A 12,390-nucleotide genomic window follows, 5' to 3' on the forward strand; every position below is an offset into this window, starting at 1 on the left:
GGTGGCACTGTATAAATCATGTGTGTTTTGTAGTCCCCCTTTTTGGTAGAATTTTGCAAATATTTCCAAGAATACCTTGCAAATATTGCTAGCCTATGAAAGAATTTGTAGTCCACCTGCCTACAAATACTGGCTTTTGGCATGTGGATGACCTGAAAGGGAGAGGGCACTCTATTCAAGTTTACAAAATCTTTATAAATCACCAGAGACTTTCAACAGTAGGTGACTAGGTGAGCAGCTATTTAGAAGCCAGCTTTTAGATATGACTGGGCTTGCTGTGGTTTCTAGCCAACAGCTTTCTCCATGAATCTAGATTACTTGGGAAAGCCTACAATTATGTACTTTTACCAAAGTACAAAAGGTGTGTCTCTGATGCATACCTTTGCATTTTTCTTTTCTAATTTTTAATAATAGCAAACATCTCAAAAAGAAGGAAGGAGGCAGGGCAAACTTAGCAAATCCTTGAAGCTCTTCAATCAATTTCATTCCAAGATTCACTTAACTGGATAAAATAAATCTGGCGTTTTGTATGGTAGGAAGACCCATGAACTATCTGACAATCTTAATGATACATTTGCTACACTTTTCTTGATTTCTAATAGGGTTCAGTTGCTATTTATTTCTTTATATGGCAGTTCATATTTTCTGTAGTAGTGGGTGACACAGTTCTTAGGTCTCCCTGAGAGTTATTACTAATTCTTTCTTTCACAGCAGTTCCAATGCCTCAACTTTCCATTCATGTTTAAGCTTGTAATGCTTTGAACCTGTGGAAAGCAGAGTACTGCCAGTGTTAAAACATGTTTTTGCGTATTACGTTATTTAATAGCTACAGAAAGCTTTATTGATAGGTAAGCTGTTCTCATGTTCTTGAAAGAAGAAAGGTAATTGGTTGGCATCCTAAATAACTTTTTCCTTGTGTGTTCCCCTTTTTAAGGAGAGACATATTGGCAGAAACGGAAAGCGCTGTGCATCCTCAGAGCCCAGTTAAAACATTAAAAGGATTCTACAAGGGCTTTTTTTTTCTTTGAAAGATCATTTACTGTAAATACTAGTGCATTATCTTTAGTGCTATTTTTATATAGTTTTTTTCTAGCCTCCCAAGATGCCTTGTCTTTCCTCTTTTTTTTTAATTCAAGAAATCCTGCCACTTGTTTTCAGACTGTAAGGTAGTGGCTTTTCAAGGTAAGAAACAAACTGTCCTTTTGAAAACGGTCAAACAATTAAAGGCTTCTAAAGACCAGACAAATAGTACCAGGGGGCAGGGAGCAGAATTAAAAGAAAATATGGCATGGAGGTTAATGTGTGGGTTTAGGCCTGAGGACAATTCCAGCTTGGACATGAAGCTCCCTAAATGACCTTGGGCCAGTTGGTTGCTTCTCTCAGCATAATCTATTTTGCAGGTTGTTCTGAGAATATACAGGATTACCCCATGCCACCACCCTGAAGGAAGAGTGGGATACAGAGAGGCATGTGTGTTTATAGATACGACTTTCATTACTAAAAGTGAATATTTCTCTTTATGATTATTATTTTTGTCATCAACTACAGGTGAGTGTCCTCACAGACCAGGTGGAGGCCCAAGGAGAAAAAATTAGAGACCTAGAAGTTTGTCTTGAGGGGCACCAGCTGAAGCTTAATGCTACTGAAGAGATGCTTCAACAGGTAGGAATGTGGGATTTTTATACAAGTTCTTTATGAACAAGAAAACTCCATGTACACACGCCTGGTTCTGTAGTCTCTTAACCAAGTGGATTGGAATTAGATATGTTTATATCTAATAATTAGATGTTAGATATTAGCTTCCGCACAGATTGATTTTCATGAGCTGTATTTACTTGGTTTGCTGGTGCATGGTGGTATATAGTTCAGTCATTTAAGTCTATAACCAGGAGGGACGTAAAATGACACCACTGTGTATATTATTCATTACAGTCTGACAAAGTCAACAAGAGGGCTGGATGTGGCTGAAAACCTGTCAGACTGGTTAGATATCCTTTTTAATAGCTATAGAGGTGAATTCAATAAACTTGGCTGCTTAGAAGCTGCTTCTGCACAGTTTGGCTTGAGAGTAGAAGTAGTTTAAGTTTAAAATGAGTGACTACAAATTTGGGATACTTAGTTTTAAGAGCTTTCATTGCTATTCTCTATTTTAATTGAGCATTTGGCGTAAACAGATTTCCTTATACACAACCATTTGCTTGAAAAAGTGTAGTCTGATGTTAGATCCAACCCAGTCCTGCCCTTTTACAGCAGCAGGCCTAAAGAGGATCAGTTTTGTAACACAAAATGAAAGCGGTTTACAGAGTCAAACCGTAAGAACAGTTACTATATAAAACAAATTCTGAAGGATTTGCTCCTCACACTCTCCCTGCCTATAAGCTTGAAGTTCTAGAAGTACATTTTGAGCTTAACTAACTTAAAAGCCTGATCTTATCCTGTGTTGTTCAGAGCACAAGATCAGATTCTGAGATCCCAGCCCTGGTCCAAGGAGACCTCTATCGCCTTTCTCCAGGACCTGTCTCCTGTGAAGTTACAATTGGTGGACTTCCCAGGCATATGGTTCTGTTTTCCTCTTCAGGTGTTACTGAAAATAAATGGTTGGCATGTTGTGAAAATGCAACAATCTTTTTCTGTCACAAGTGAAGCAGCCCACACTAATGAGTATCACATACCCTACACGCGTGAAAATATTTAGTATTATTGTCATTTGCAAATTTTAATTTGTGACTGCAAAAAACCCCAGCATTGAGGATAAGCCCTAAGAGACTTGTCTGCCTTTGCTAATGAAGTATATAAAGTACATGCTCCTTTCACTGCCTTGAAGTCATGGTCTCTCAGCCTCAGAGCTCCTCTACACTAAGCAAAAAATCCACGTCCTTACCGCTGCTTTCTGCTTTCAGTTTCTTTGCGGAATTACAATGGGCTCCTTTACATGGAGGACACGTAGTTTGAATCGAGGGACAGAGGGAGCCCCTCCCTTCCTCCCTGGCCTGTGTGCAAAGGAGGGGAGAAGGGGAATCTTGTTTTCGTCGCTGAACTTGTGCTGGACTTTTTCCTTGCAGCCCCCAGGAAATCTACGATCCCCATTCCCCCCACCCCACCCCATGCCTCAAAAGTAGGTGAGCGAGCTGGAAGCTCTGTCCTAGCCATTATATAACTCTCTTGGATCTGTGGGCAGTGGGGGCAAAAACAGCCAACCAAGCAGGCAGGCAACGGCATTTGTTACGAGAAAGCAAAGCTGCTTGCTTGCTCACTCTAGACAGACTGACTCAGCATGGATTGGGCTTGTTTGGGTGGGGGGAAGCTGCCAGACCTACCACTCGCTCCCCATGCCTGTGATTGAGAAATCTGCTCAAGTACTTACACTAGGGACATGTGGTTTGACTTGAGGAAAGTCCTTCCTCAGCAAGTTCATAGTGCGTTATAGCGCTACGCTGGCATTACACACTGCCAATATGGTGCCATTAACTTTTATTTCAGCTTATCTCCGACCTTTTTGAAAGCGGGAAAAAGGGGGGAAATGCGGGAGACATCGTGGAGGTTGACGCCGCCATGTAATGGACCTGCAAACTTCCATGAGTGACCAATCACATGTGTGCAATAAATTGCTGATGTAGAGAAACCCTCAGTCCCACATCTGCAATATGAGGATAATGTTGATCTTCGTTACCTGGGGGTTGTAAGCCTTACAACAGTGATCTTCACTATTTTTCAAGCAGGAGTCGCTTTAGCTTCGGGCACTACCACTGCCACTGAGGCTGTGTGGGTGCCTTTCCTGACTATGGGGGCCCTCTCCTCTCCCCACCTGGTCAAGCAGCAATGCTGTGCACAGGACTCAGCTGCAGGCCTTTGGGGGCCACTCCTCCCCATCTCCCTCTATGTTGCCCAAGCAAGGCCTCATCAGTCATTCACCAGGCAGGTAAATTCCTACATGATCACTTGGTCTTTGAACTGGGATGGATCTTTTTCTCATCACTGAGAGAGTGCTCTCCTTTGCTCTACTCAGTACTGCAAAATCTCCCAGTGTAGGTCCACATTGCTTTCTTGCAATCAGACAAGGCAAAGCCAGAGAGAGCCCCTGCTGAGAGTGAGCAGCTGCTGGAGAGAGAGAGTATGTGTGAAGGAGAGAGAGTGGGAGTTTCTCCACATGGGGCTTTTATCCTGCAATTGAAATTGGTTACTCACAGAAGTTTGCAGGTCCTTTAACATGATGTCTTTAACCTCCAGCACCTCTCCCATGGTTTCCGACCATTTCCACGGCTTAATTTGAAGAAATAATGAGCTAATAAAAAGAAGCAGTTTGAATTGGTTTGAATTTGTCCATGTAAAGAGGAAGTGATGCTACTACAACAACGCCATCTAGTGGCTGTATAATGAAACATATAGCTCAGAAAGGGGGGAAAAGAGAAGTGCATGTAAAGGGCCAGTCTTAATCCCACAAAGAATCTGGAAGTAGAAGCCCCAGTAAAATTGCGGGGTTAAAAAGCCTCTGTGTGAAGAAGCCCTGAGTGAAGGAGAGAGAGTGAGAGAGTGTGTGTGTGAGAGAGGGAGAGAGAGAGGGAAATGGAGAGGGAAAAATGCGGAGGGCTACACTTGAGGTGATTGGGAGCTGCCAGTGGCCCTTGGGCCTTGCAGCAAACTTGTTTGCTTGGAAAGCAAACACCGCCTTACAAGATAGTGCATGTGAAATCACTTTGAATACTTTAAAGCACTAGATAAAGGTATTTATTATTCCTACACAATTTCAAACATGGCAGACTTTGACTTACTCTATTTCTCTTCCATACAGTGACAGTAGATCTCAACTTGCATTTTAGTTGGGTTATTCTGTATATTTTCTCTTGGCTGGCAGTATGGATTCAAGGATATTAATGGCAAAGTATGTCAGTGGAGGTGAGGAATAGATTTAAGGGATTAGACCTGATAGACAGAGTGCCTGAGGAACTATGGACGGAGGTCCTTAACATTGTTCAGGAGGCAGAACTAAACCCATCCCAAAGAAAAAGAAACGCAGGAAAGCAAAGTGGCTGTCTGATGAGGCTTTACAAGTAGCTGAGGAAAGAAGGGAAGCGAAAAGCAAGGGAGAAAGGGGAAGATATATCCAACTGAATGCAGAGTTCCAGAGAATAGCAAGGAGAGACAAGAAGGCCTTCTTAAATGAACAATGCAAAGAAATCGAGGAAAACAACAGAATGGGAAAGACTAGAGATCTCTTCAAGAAAATCGGAGATCTCAAGGGAACGTTTTGTGCAAAGACGGGCATGATAAAGGACGAAGAAGGCAGGGACCTAACAGAAGCAGATGAGATTAAGAAGAGGTGGAAAGAATACACAGAAGAACTATACAGGAAAGATCTGAATGTCCCTGATAGCCATGATAGTGTGGTCACTGAACTTGAGCCGGACATCCTCGAGAGTGAAGTCAAGTGGGCCTTAGGAAGCATTACTAACGACAAAGCTAGCGGAGATGACAGTATTCCAGCTGAGCTATTTAAAATCCTAAAAGACGATGCTACTAAAGTGCTGCAGTCAATATGCCAACAAATTTAGAACACTCAACAGTGGCCACAAGACTGGAAAAGGTCAGTTTACATTCCAATTCCAAAGAAGGGCAACGCCAAAGAGTGTTCAAACTACCGTACAATTGCGCTCATTTCACATGCCAGCAAGGTGATGCCCAAAATCCTACAAGCTAGGCTTCAGCAGTATGTGAACTGAGAACTACCGGAAGTACAAGCTGGGTTTCGAAGAGGCAGAGGAACGAGAGATCAAATCGCCAACATTTGCTGGATCATGGAGAAAGCAAGAGAATTCTAGAAAAACATCTATCTCTGCCTCATTGACTATGCTAAAGCCTTTGATTGTGTGGATCACAACAAACTGTGGCAAATTCTGAAAGAGATGGGAGTACCAGACCACCTTACCTGTCTCCTGAGAAAGCTGTATGAGGGTCAAGAAGCAACAGTAAGAACCAGACATGGAACAACCGATTGGTTCAAAATTGGGAAAGGAGTACGACAAGGCTGCATATTGTCGCCCTGCTTATTTAACTTATATGCAGAGTACATCATGAGAAACGCCGGGTTGGATGAATCACAGGTCGGAATTAAGATTGCCAGGAGAATTATCAACAACCTCAGATACGCACACGATTCCACCCTCATGGCAGAAAGCGAAGAGGATCTCAAGAGCCTCTTGTTGAGGGTGAAAGAGGAGAGTGCAAAAGCTGGTTTGAAACTCAACATTAAAAAAACGAAGATCATGGCATCTGGCCCCATCACTTCCTGGCATATAGAAGGGGAAGAAATGGAAGCAGTGACAGATTTTATTTTCTTGGGCTCCAAGATCACCGCAGACGGTGACTGTAGCCATGAAATTATAAGACGCTTGCTCCTTGGGAGGAAAGCTATGGCAAACCTAGATAGCATAGTAAGAAGCAGAGACATCACCTTGCCGACAAAAGTCCATCTAATCAAAGCTATGGTTTTCCCAGTAGTAATGTATGGCTGTGAGAGCTGGACTATAAGAATTGCTGCTTTCGAACTGTGGTGCTGGAGAAGACTCTTACAAGTCCCCTGGACTGCAAGGAGGTCCAATCAGTCCATCCTAAAGGAAATCAACCCTGAGTGCTCATTGGAAGGACAGATCCTGAAGCTGAAGCTCAAATATTTTGGCCACCTAATGCGAAGACAAAACTCTCTGGAAAAGACCTTGATGCTGGGAAAGACTGAAGGCAAAAGGAGAAGGGGATGGCAGAGGATGAGATGGCTAGATAGCATCACCGATGCAATGAACATGGACTTGAGCACGTTCCGGGAGAGAGCGCAGGACAGGAAGGCCTGGCGAGCTATGGTCCATGGGGTCACGAAGAGTCGGACACGACTGAATGACAACAACATGTCTTTGAGTGCTGTGCTTCAAACAAAATCTGTGGTTCAGCATGCCAACTCTCATCACGTATCAGGTTGGTTTTGGAAATAGCTGAATTGTGGCTTTTGTTCATGGTGAAGCATTTGTAGGACTGCTTTGCTGTGAGCCTGCTTGAATCCAGTTCATTACCCTAGACAGAGAAAAGGCACATACCACACAGTCCTTCACTTTGGTATCCAAATGCTAATATTTTTGTCAAATTTACATGCTGATGACATGCATTGGTTACCTGTAAATGCCAGAGCTGCTTTGTCTTGTGCAACTTGTTGGCATCCCACAACTCAACCGTTTGTCCCACTGAGACCCAACTGCCTGTTCTGTGGGGAGTAGTAGTTGAGCCTCCCCTTTTGTCATATATGTCCTGTCTGATTTTTTGTGTTCTCTTTCATTCCAGACTATTATAACAACTTTTTCACATGTTCAAACCAATGTAACTGCCCCTTGTAATTTACTTTCAGCCAATTCCGCACAACATTTCTCTTATTTCTTCATTTCTTGTTTGATGTTTCCTTGTTTATGCAAACTTGCATTGCTCTGGTATTGTGGTATTTCCATTCCAGTTGCTGCTAATTTAACTACCATTTTCTTCCTGGTTACATAACATTCCAACTAAGCAAGTGTAAATTGAATAGGTCTCCATAATGGTCACAGATCATCACACATGATTATTTTCATGCACTGTAAACCAGCAAGCTTCTGTTTTAAGTGCTGCTCTTTTGTTGCTGACTTGGCTTCCCCTTTCCAAACTCTGTGGTAACTCAAGGGGAATTTCTTTTTTTTCTGGTATTACAGAAGTAGATATTATTTGTAATTAGTACTGGCTATCACTTTTCAATGTGAAGATAACTGTTTCTAGGAGATGAAAAGTGTTTGGTTGGTTGGTTTTCCATAAACCCAACTTCCAAACTTTGTGCATGTGTGTGCATTTTTTGCATCCATTTGCAGCCCTAGTTCCCCTGTCCTGGTGCTGCTTCAGTGCTGTTTTTATACCTTGAAAAGACTGGTTTACCATATGATCCCAGCCAATCAGGAACTGTGTAGTAAAAATGATGACTTCGTGACACCACATAAGGATTATGTTATAAGTTCTATACAGGCATTTGTCTGCAACATGGATATAACCGAAGAGGCGGGGTGGGCATGGTTCGTAATTGCAGGAGCTTTGTAAGCACATTCTCCCCTATTCAGACCTTCACAGTCAACGTGTAAAGATGATAGATGCAGCCAGGAGCACAGGAATGTTTGAAGGTGGGTTGTGCATGTTCGCACACACCCCATCCCCATTTTGGTTATATCTGTGCTACAGGTGAATGCCTGCATAGGGCTACAGTCTTATCAGATTTGGCCATTCATCATATCAAGCCTTCTCATTGCCCTCGCCCTAAGACTGGGTTCGCGTGTCACAATAAGCCACGGTGGTTTATAAGCTACTCACGGTAGCTTATAAACCACCATGGCTTATCATGTCATCTGCAAGCAGTTTTCCCCTGCCAGGGTGGCTTATTAAGCCAAAATAAACCACTCTGATAAGTCATGGTCTGCAGCGAGGTTTATTTAAACTATCCTGGCTTATTGTGTCATCTGGTGCTCCACAGTGGCTTAAAGAATAATGTAAAGATTGTCTACGGAGTTGCTTGGCAAGAGCAGTTAAAACCGCTGCCACCACTCTGCTCCAGCCAGCAGATCTGTTTCTGAGATTTGCCTAGCAGCCAGGTACAGATAGCCAATGACAGAAGCTCTAAACTGCCCCTGAAAAACCGAAACAGCGGTACTGCGCTACCGTAACACAGTGCAAAGTAAAAATAAAGAGCTGCTTTATATAGCACCAATTGCCCTATCTCCTAAGTGCGCAACTTCAAAATAGTGGTACTGAACTACTGCGGAATCGTGAAAAGTAAAAAGAAAGAGCTGCTCTGTATAGCACCAATCCAAGTGTGCAACTGTGAAATAGTGAATGGGTGAAACAGTGCTACTTCAAAATAGTGCGTAATGGGAAAAGAAGCTTCTGTAAAATCATGTTACTGCCAGTGGGGGAAACAAAAGGAATGGGAGGAAAAAAGGAGATGCAGGGTTTTGATGGTGCATCAGGTGCCTTCCTATTAGCGGAAGCTGTGTATGAAGTTTGGCCCTGGTTTGCAACCAGGGTCTGTATGTAATCACGCAGGGTTTTGATGGTGCATCAGGTGCCTCCCTACTAGGGGAAGCTGTGTATGAAGTTTTGTCCCGATCCTGCAACCTTCCAAGGGTTTATAGATGCCACCCCCTTTTTGGTGCAAAGGGGGTATTTGCTCCTTTGGGTGGCTCAGAAAGAGGAACTGTGGCGCGAGGATGTGGAGTGGTATCCAGCACAAAGGAAGCTGGGATACCATTCCAGCCAAGCAGGAGGACTGTAGAGGGAGGACAGGCAAGGGTGGGGAAAATAAGCTGTATAAATAAGCTAAATAACACAGTAGCTTATTTGTCCAATCATGTGGGGGATACAGTAGCTTATAAGCTACCGTGAGTAGCTTATGAACCACCATGGCTTAAAGTAACATGTGAACCTGCCCAAAAAGTGTGTATGGCTGGGGTGAAGAGAGAATTATTCCCTATCCTGAGGCAACTAAACAGATGCTCTCTGTCTTGCTGTACTGCTCAGTAGGTTTCATTGCTTCCTAGTGTTGTGCAGCAAGAACTTTTCATCCTACTCAAGCTCTAACAGAATGTAATATGTGATCGTTGCAACAGAATGTGGATGGGGATGTGTATTAGGATGCACATCCAGATGTGGTTATCAGTATGCTGTCCTGCTTTCAGAAGGCTGTACTTCTGAATGCGCAATCCCATCCTGCCTCAAGAATCATCAGCTAGACAGGCCTTCCCCAACCCAGTGTCCTCCTGATGTTTTGGACTACATTTCCCAGAATTCCTGGCTGTTGGTCACCCTGGCTGGAGCTGATGGGAGTTGAAGGCCAAAATGTCTGGAGGGCATCAGATTGGGGAAGGCTGGCCTAGATGTGTTCCCTTGTCCTGCAAACCTGTCTTCGTATTAATAGTTTCCCCCACTTTTACTGCAGGCTGCCTGCAGTGGTGCTGGTTTTTTCTGGGCCCTTGGACACAGGATGCTTAAGGACATAAGAAGAGCCCTGCTGGATCAGGCCAAAGGCCTAACTTTACCCTTCCTGTCCCGTCACTTCAGTTAGGCTCTAATGAAGGGAGCAGAGTCTACAAGAGCTGCTGCTCTGTTCCTTCTAGGCACACCTCCCAGTCAGAAAAGAGAGCTTGCCCCAGATGCTCTGCTGTGGGTATCAGCAGGTCCTCAGCCTTAAGAAGTGTAGAAATAAGCATCAGATGGTTGCAACGGAAAAGGAAAGAGAGTTTGTTTAGTATATTTATTTATTACATTTTCTACCACCCATTAGGAGTAAAGCAGTAAAACCCTTTTGGAGCCATGGGCACATTTCGGAATTTGAGAAACTGATGTGGGCACCACCACAAAATGGCCACATGGAGGATGTGGCTAGTCACATAATGGCTGATGTGGGGGCCTGGCTAGTCAAGAGGTGAGGGGAGAGAAATAGCGAGGCTAGAGGCTGGGAGAGACGGGGAAATGGAAAGAGCTGCTTCCTGGCCCACCCAGTCTTCTTCTGTCCATGCAGACCTTTTCCCTTTGCACTCTTTCTCCATTCCCAGCCTCTAGCCACCCCTATTTCTCTCCCCCAACCTCTTTGCTCGCTATTTCTCTTCCTTCCCTGTCACTACCCTTCTCTTTCGCTCCCTTTATAGCCCCTAGCCTTGCTCTTTCTCTCCCACTCACCCCTTTATCTTACTGTTTCTCTCCAGTCCCAGCCTCTAGCCTCACTATTTCTCTCCCCCTCCTTTTTACCTTGCTGTTTCTCCCCCTTCCTAGCCTCTATCCTCACTCATTCTCCCCCTTCATCCCCTTTGCCTTGCTTTCTCTTCCTGCCTGCTGAACAACTGCTCTGCAGCAGGGTCAGGAACAGGAAGCAGAACATGGTGCCCTAATGTTTTTAGATGTTTTATTTAAAACATCTTTTTAAGGAGCCAGGGAGTGAAGAATTGTGTAGGTGCCACTGGAGGTGCCTGCAGGCACTGCATTGGGGAACCTTGCAGAAAAGGGTTTGAGAAGCACAGGTGAATTTTGGTGTGTTCTCATGGGTTGTACTAGCCAAGTTCCAAGACCCCTGAATTCTACTGCAATTTTTAAATAATTGTTGGAGCTAGTTTTTCTTCTTTCCAGTACAGAAATTCAATGCAAAAGTCAGCTTCTCCAGGAATAATAAACCTGAGTAAGTTTGTTTGTTAATTAATTAATTAATTACATTTCTGTATCAGCCTTTAGCCAACGCTAATGTCATTCTCCTGTCTATCTGTCTATCTGTTTGAAATTCTTCTGGATTTAAAAGAAGATTCTCAATATTTTCAAAACAGTCATTTTGCCCTTCTTTCTCCACAGCACTATCTTAATTTAGTCATCTAAGTTTCCCTTTGGCTTTACCAGTGTTCTCCCTATTATAGGCTTTATTAATGTCCTTCCTATTATAGACCTCTCTATCCCAATGTAGTCATGGAACAGTTGGTGTGGCTAAATTTAAAGGGTATTTAGGGGAAATGGCAGTTTGCCAGATGTTAAAAGCTGAGTTCTTTTCCTTTTTCTTTCTCCATCTTTTGCCTCCCTGAATACCCACTTTCCAACTTATGTGCTTGCATCAGAAGCTCACACACACACACACACACACACAGCTCCACATTTCAAACATATGAGGAAGATGCATTTCCCTACATGGAGATGGAAGGAAGAAGTAATATTTAAAGCACCCTGCATATACATTTCTCAGTACTAACAGCAAGCCCTAACTTATTCTTTGTTTGGTGCATAACAAAACTACTCCTTCCACCCCCGCAAATCATGGTTAGTCAAATATGCAGATACCCAACAGAGGAGATTCGCCAACAAGTGTGAAAGCAGGACTTCCATTGTATTCTGGGTGTGCTGAACCTAGTGATATTTTCTTTTCTGGCAACAGAGAAGCCCTTCATCATTATGTCTTGAACTGGTGCCTGAGCAGGATGAGGGCAAACAAACTGAAGCTCAATCCAGACAAGATGGAGGCACTGTTAGCAGGTGGTTCATCTGCCCAGTTGAGCAGTGTTCAACCTGTCTTAGATAGGGTTGTGCTCCCCCTGAAAGATCAAGTGCGCAGCTTGGGGATACTCCTTGATCCATCATAGTTGCTTGAAGCCCGGGTGCCAGGAGCGCCTTTTATCAGCTTAGGTTGATATCCCAACTGCAACCCTATCTGGACAGAAATAGCCTAGCGGCAGTTATCTATGCTCTGGTAATCTCCTGGTTGGATTATTGCAATACATTGTATGTGGGGCTACTTTTGAAAATGGTTTGAAATATCTGTTAATTCAAAAGAGAGCTACTAGGTTACTGACTGGGACTGGCCTATATGAT

At 43.5% G+C, this 12,390-nt stretch overlaps 1 protein-coding gene across 7 annotated transcripts in view; it reads left to right on the top strand.

The window, feature by feature from the left end:
• PPFIBP2 (PPFIB scaffold protein 2) overlaps positions 1-12,390 on the top strand; it is a 163,764-nt gene that overhangs the window by 82,403 nt on the left and 68,971 nt on the right. For all 7 annotated transcript variants that reach the window (XM_084853491.1, XM_084853462.1, XM_084853481.1 and 4 more), the window contains one exon: positions 1,549-1,662. In XM_084853491.1, the coding sequence (XP_084709617.1) occupies positions 1,549-1,662 (114 nt within the window). The remainder of the gene's footprint in view (positions 1-1,548; positions 1,663-12,390) is intronic.

Source organism: Heloderma suspectum, chromosome 1 (genome assembly GCF_057233095.1).
Source record: "Heloderma suspectum isolate Gila_16-S chromosome 1, 16-S_ref, whole genome shotgun sequence".
Taxonomy (NCBI): Eukaryota; Metazoa; Chordata; class Lepidosauria; order Squamata; family Helodermatidae; genus Heloderma; species Heloderma suspectum.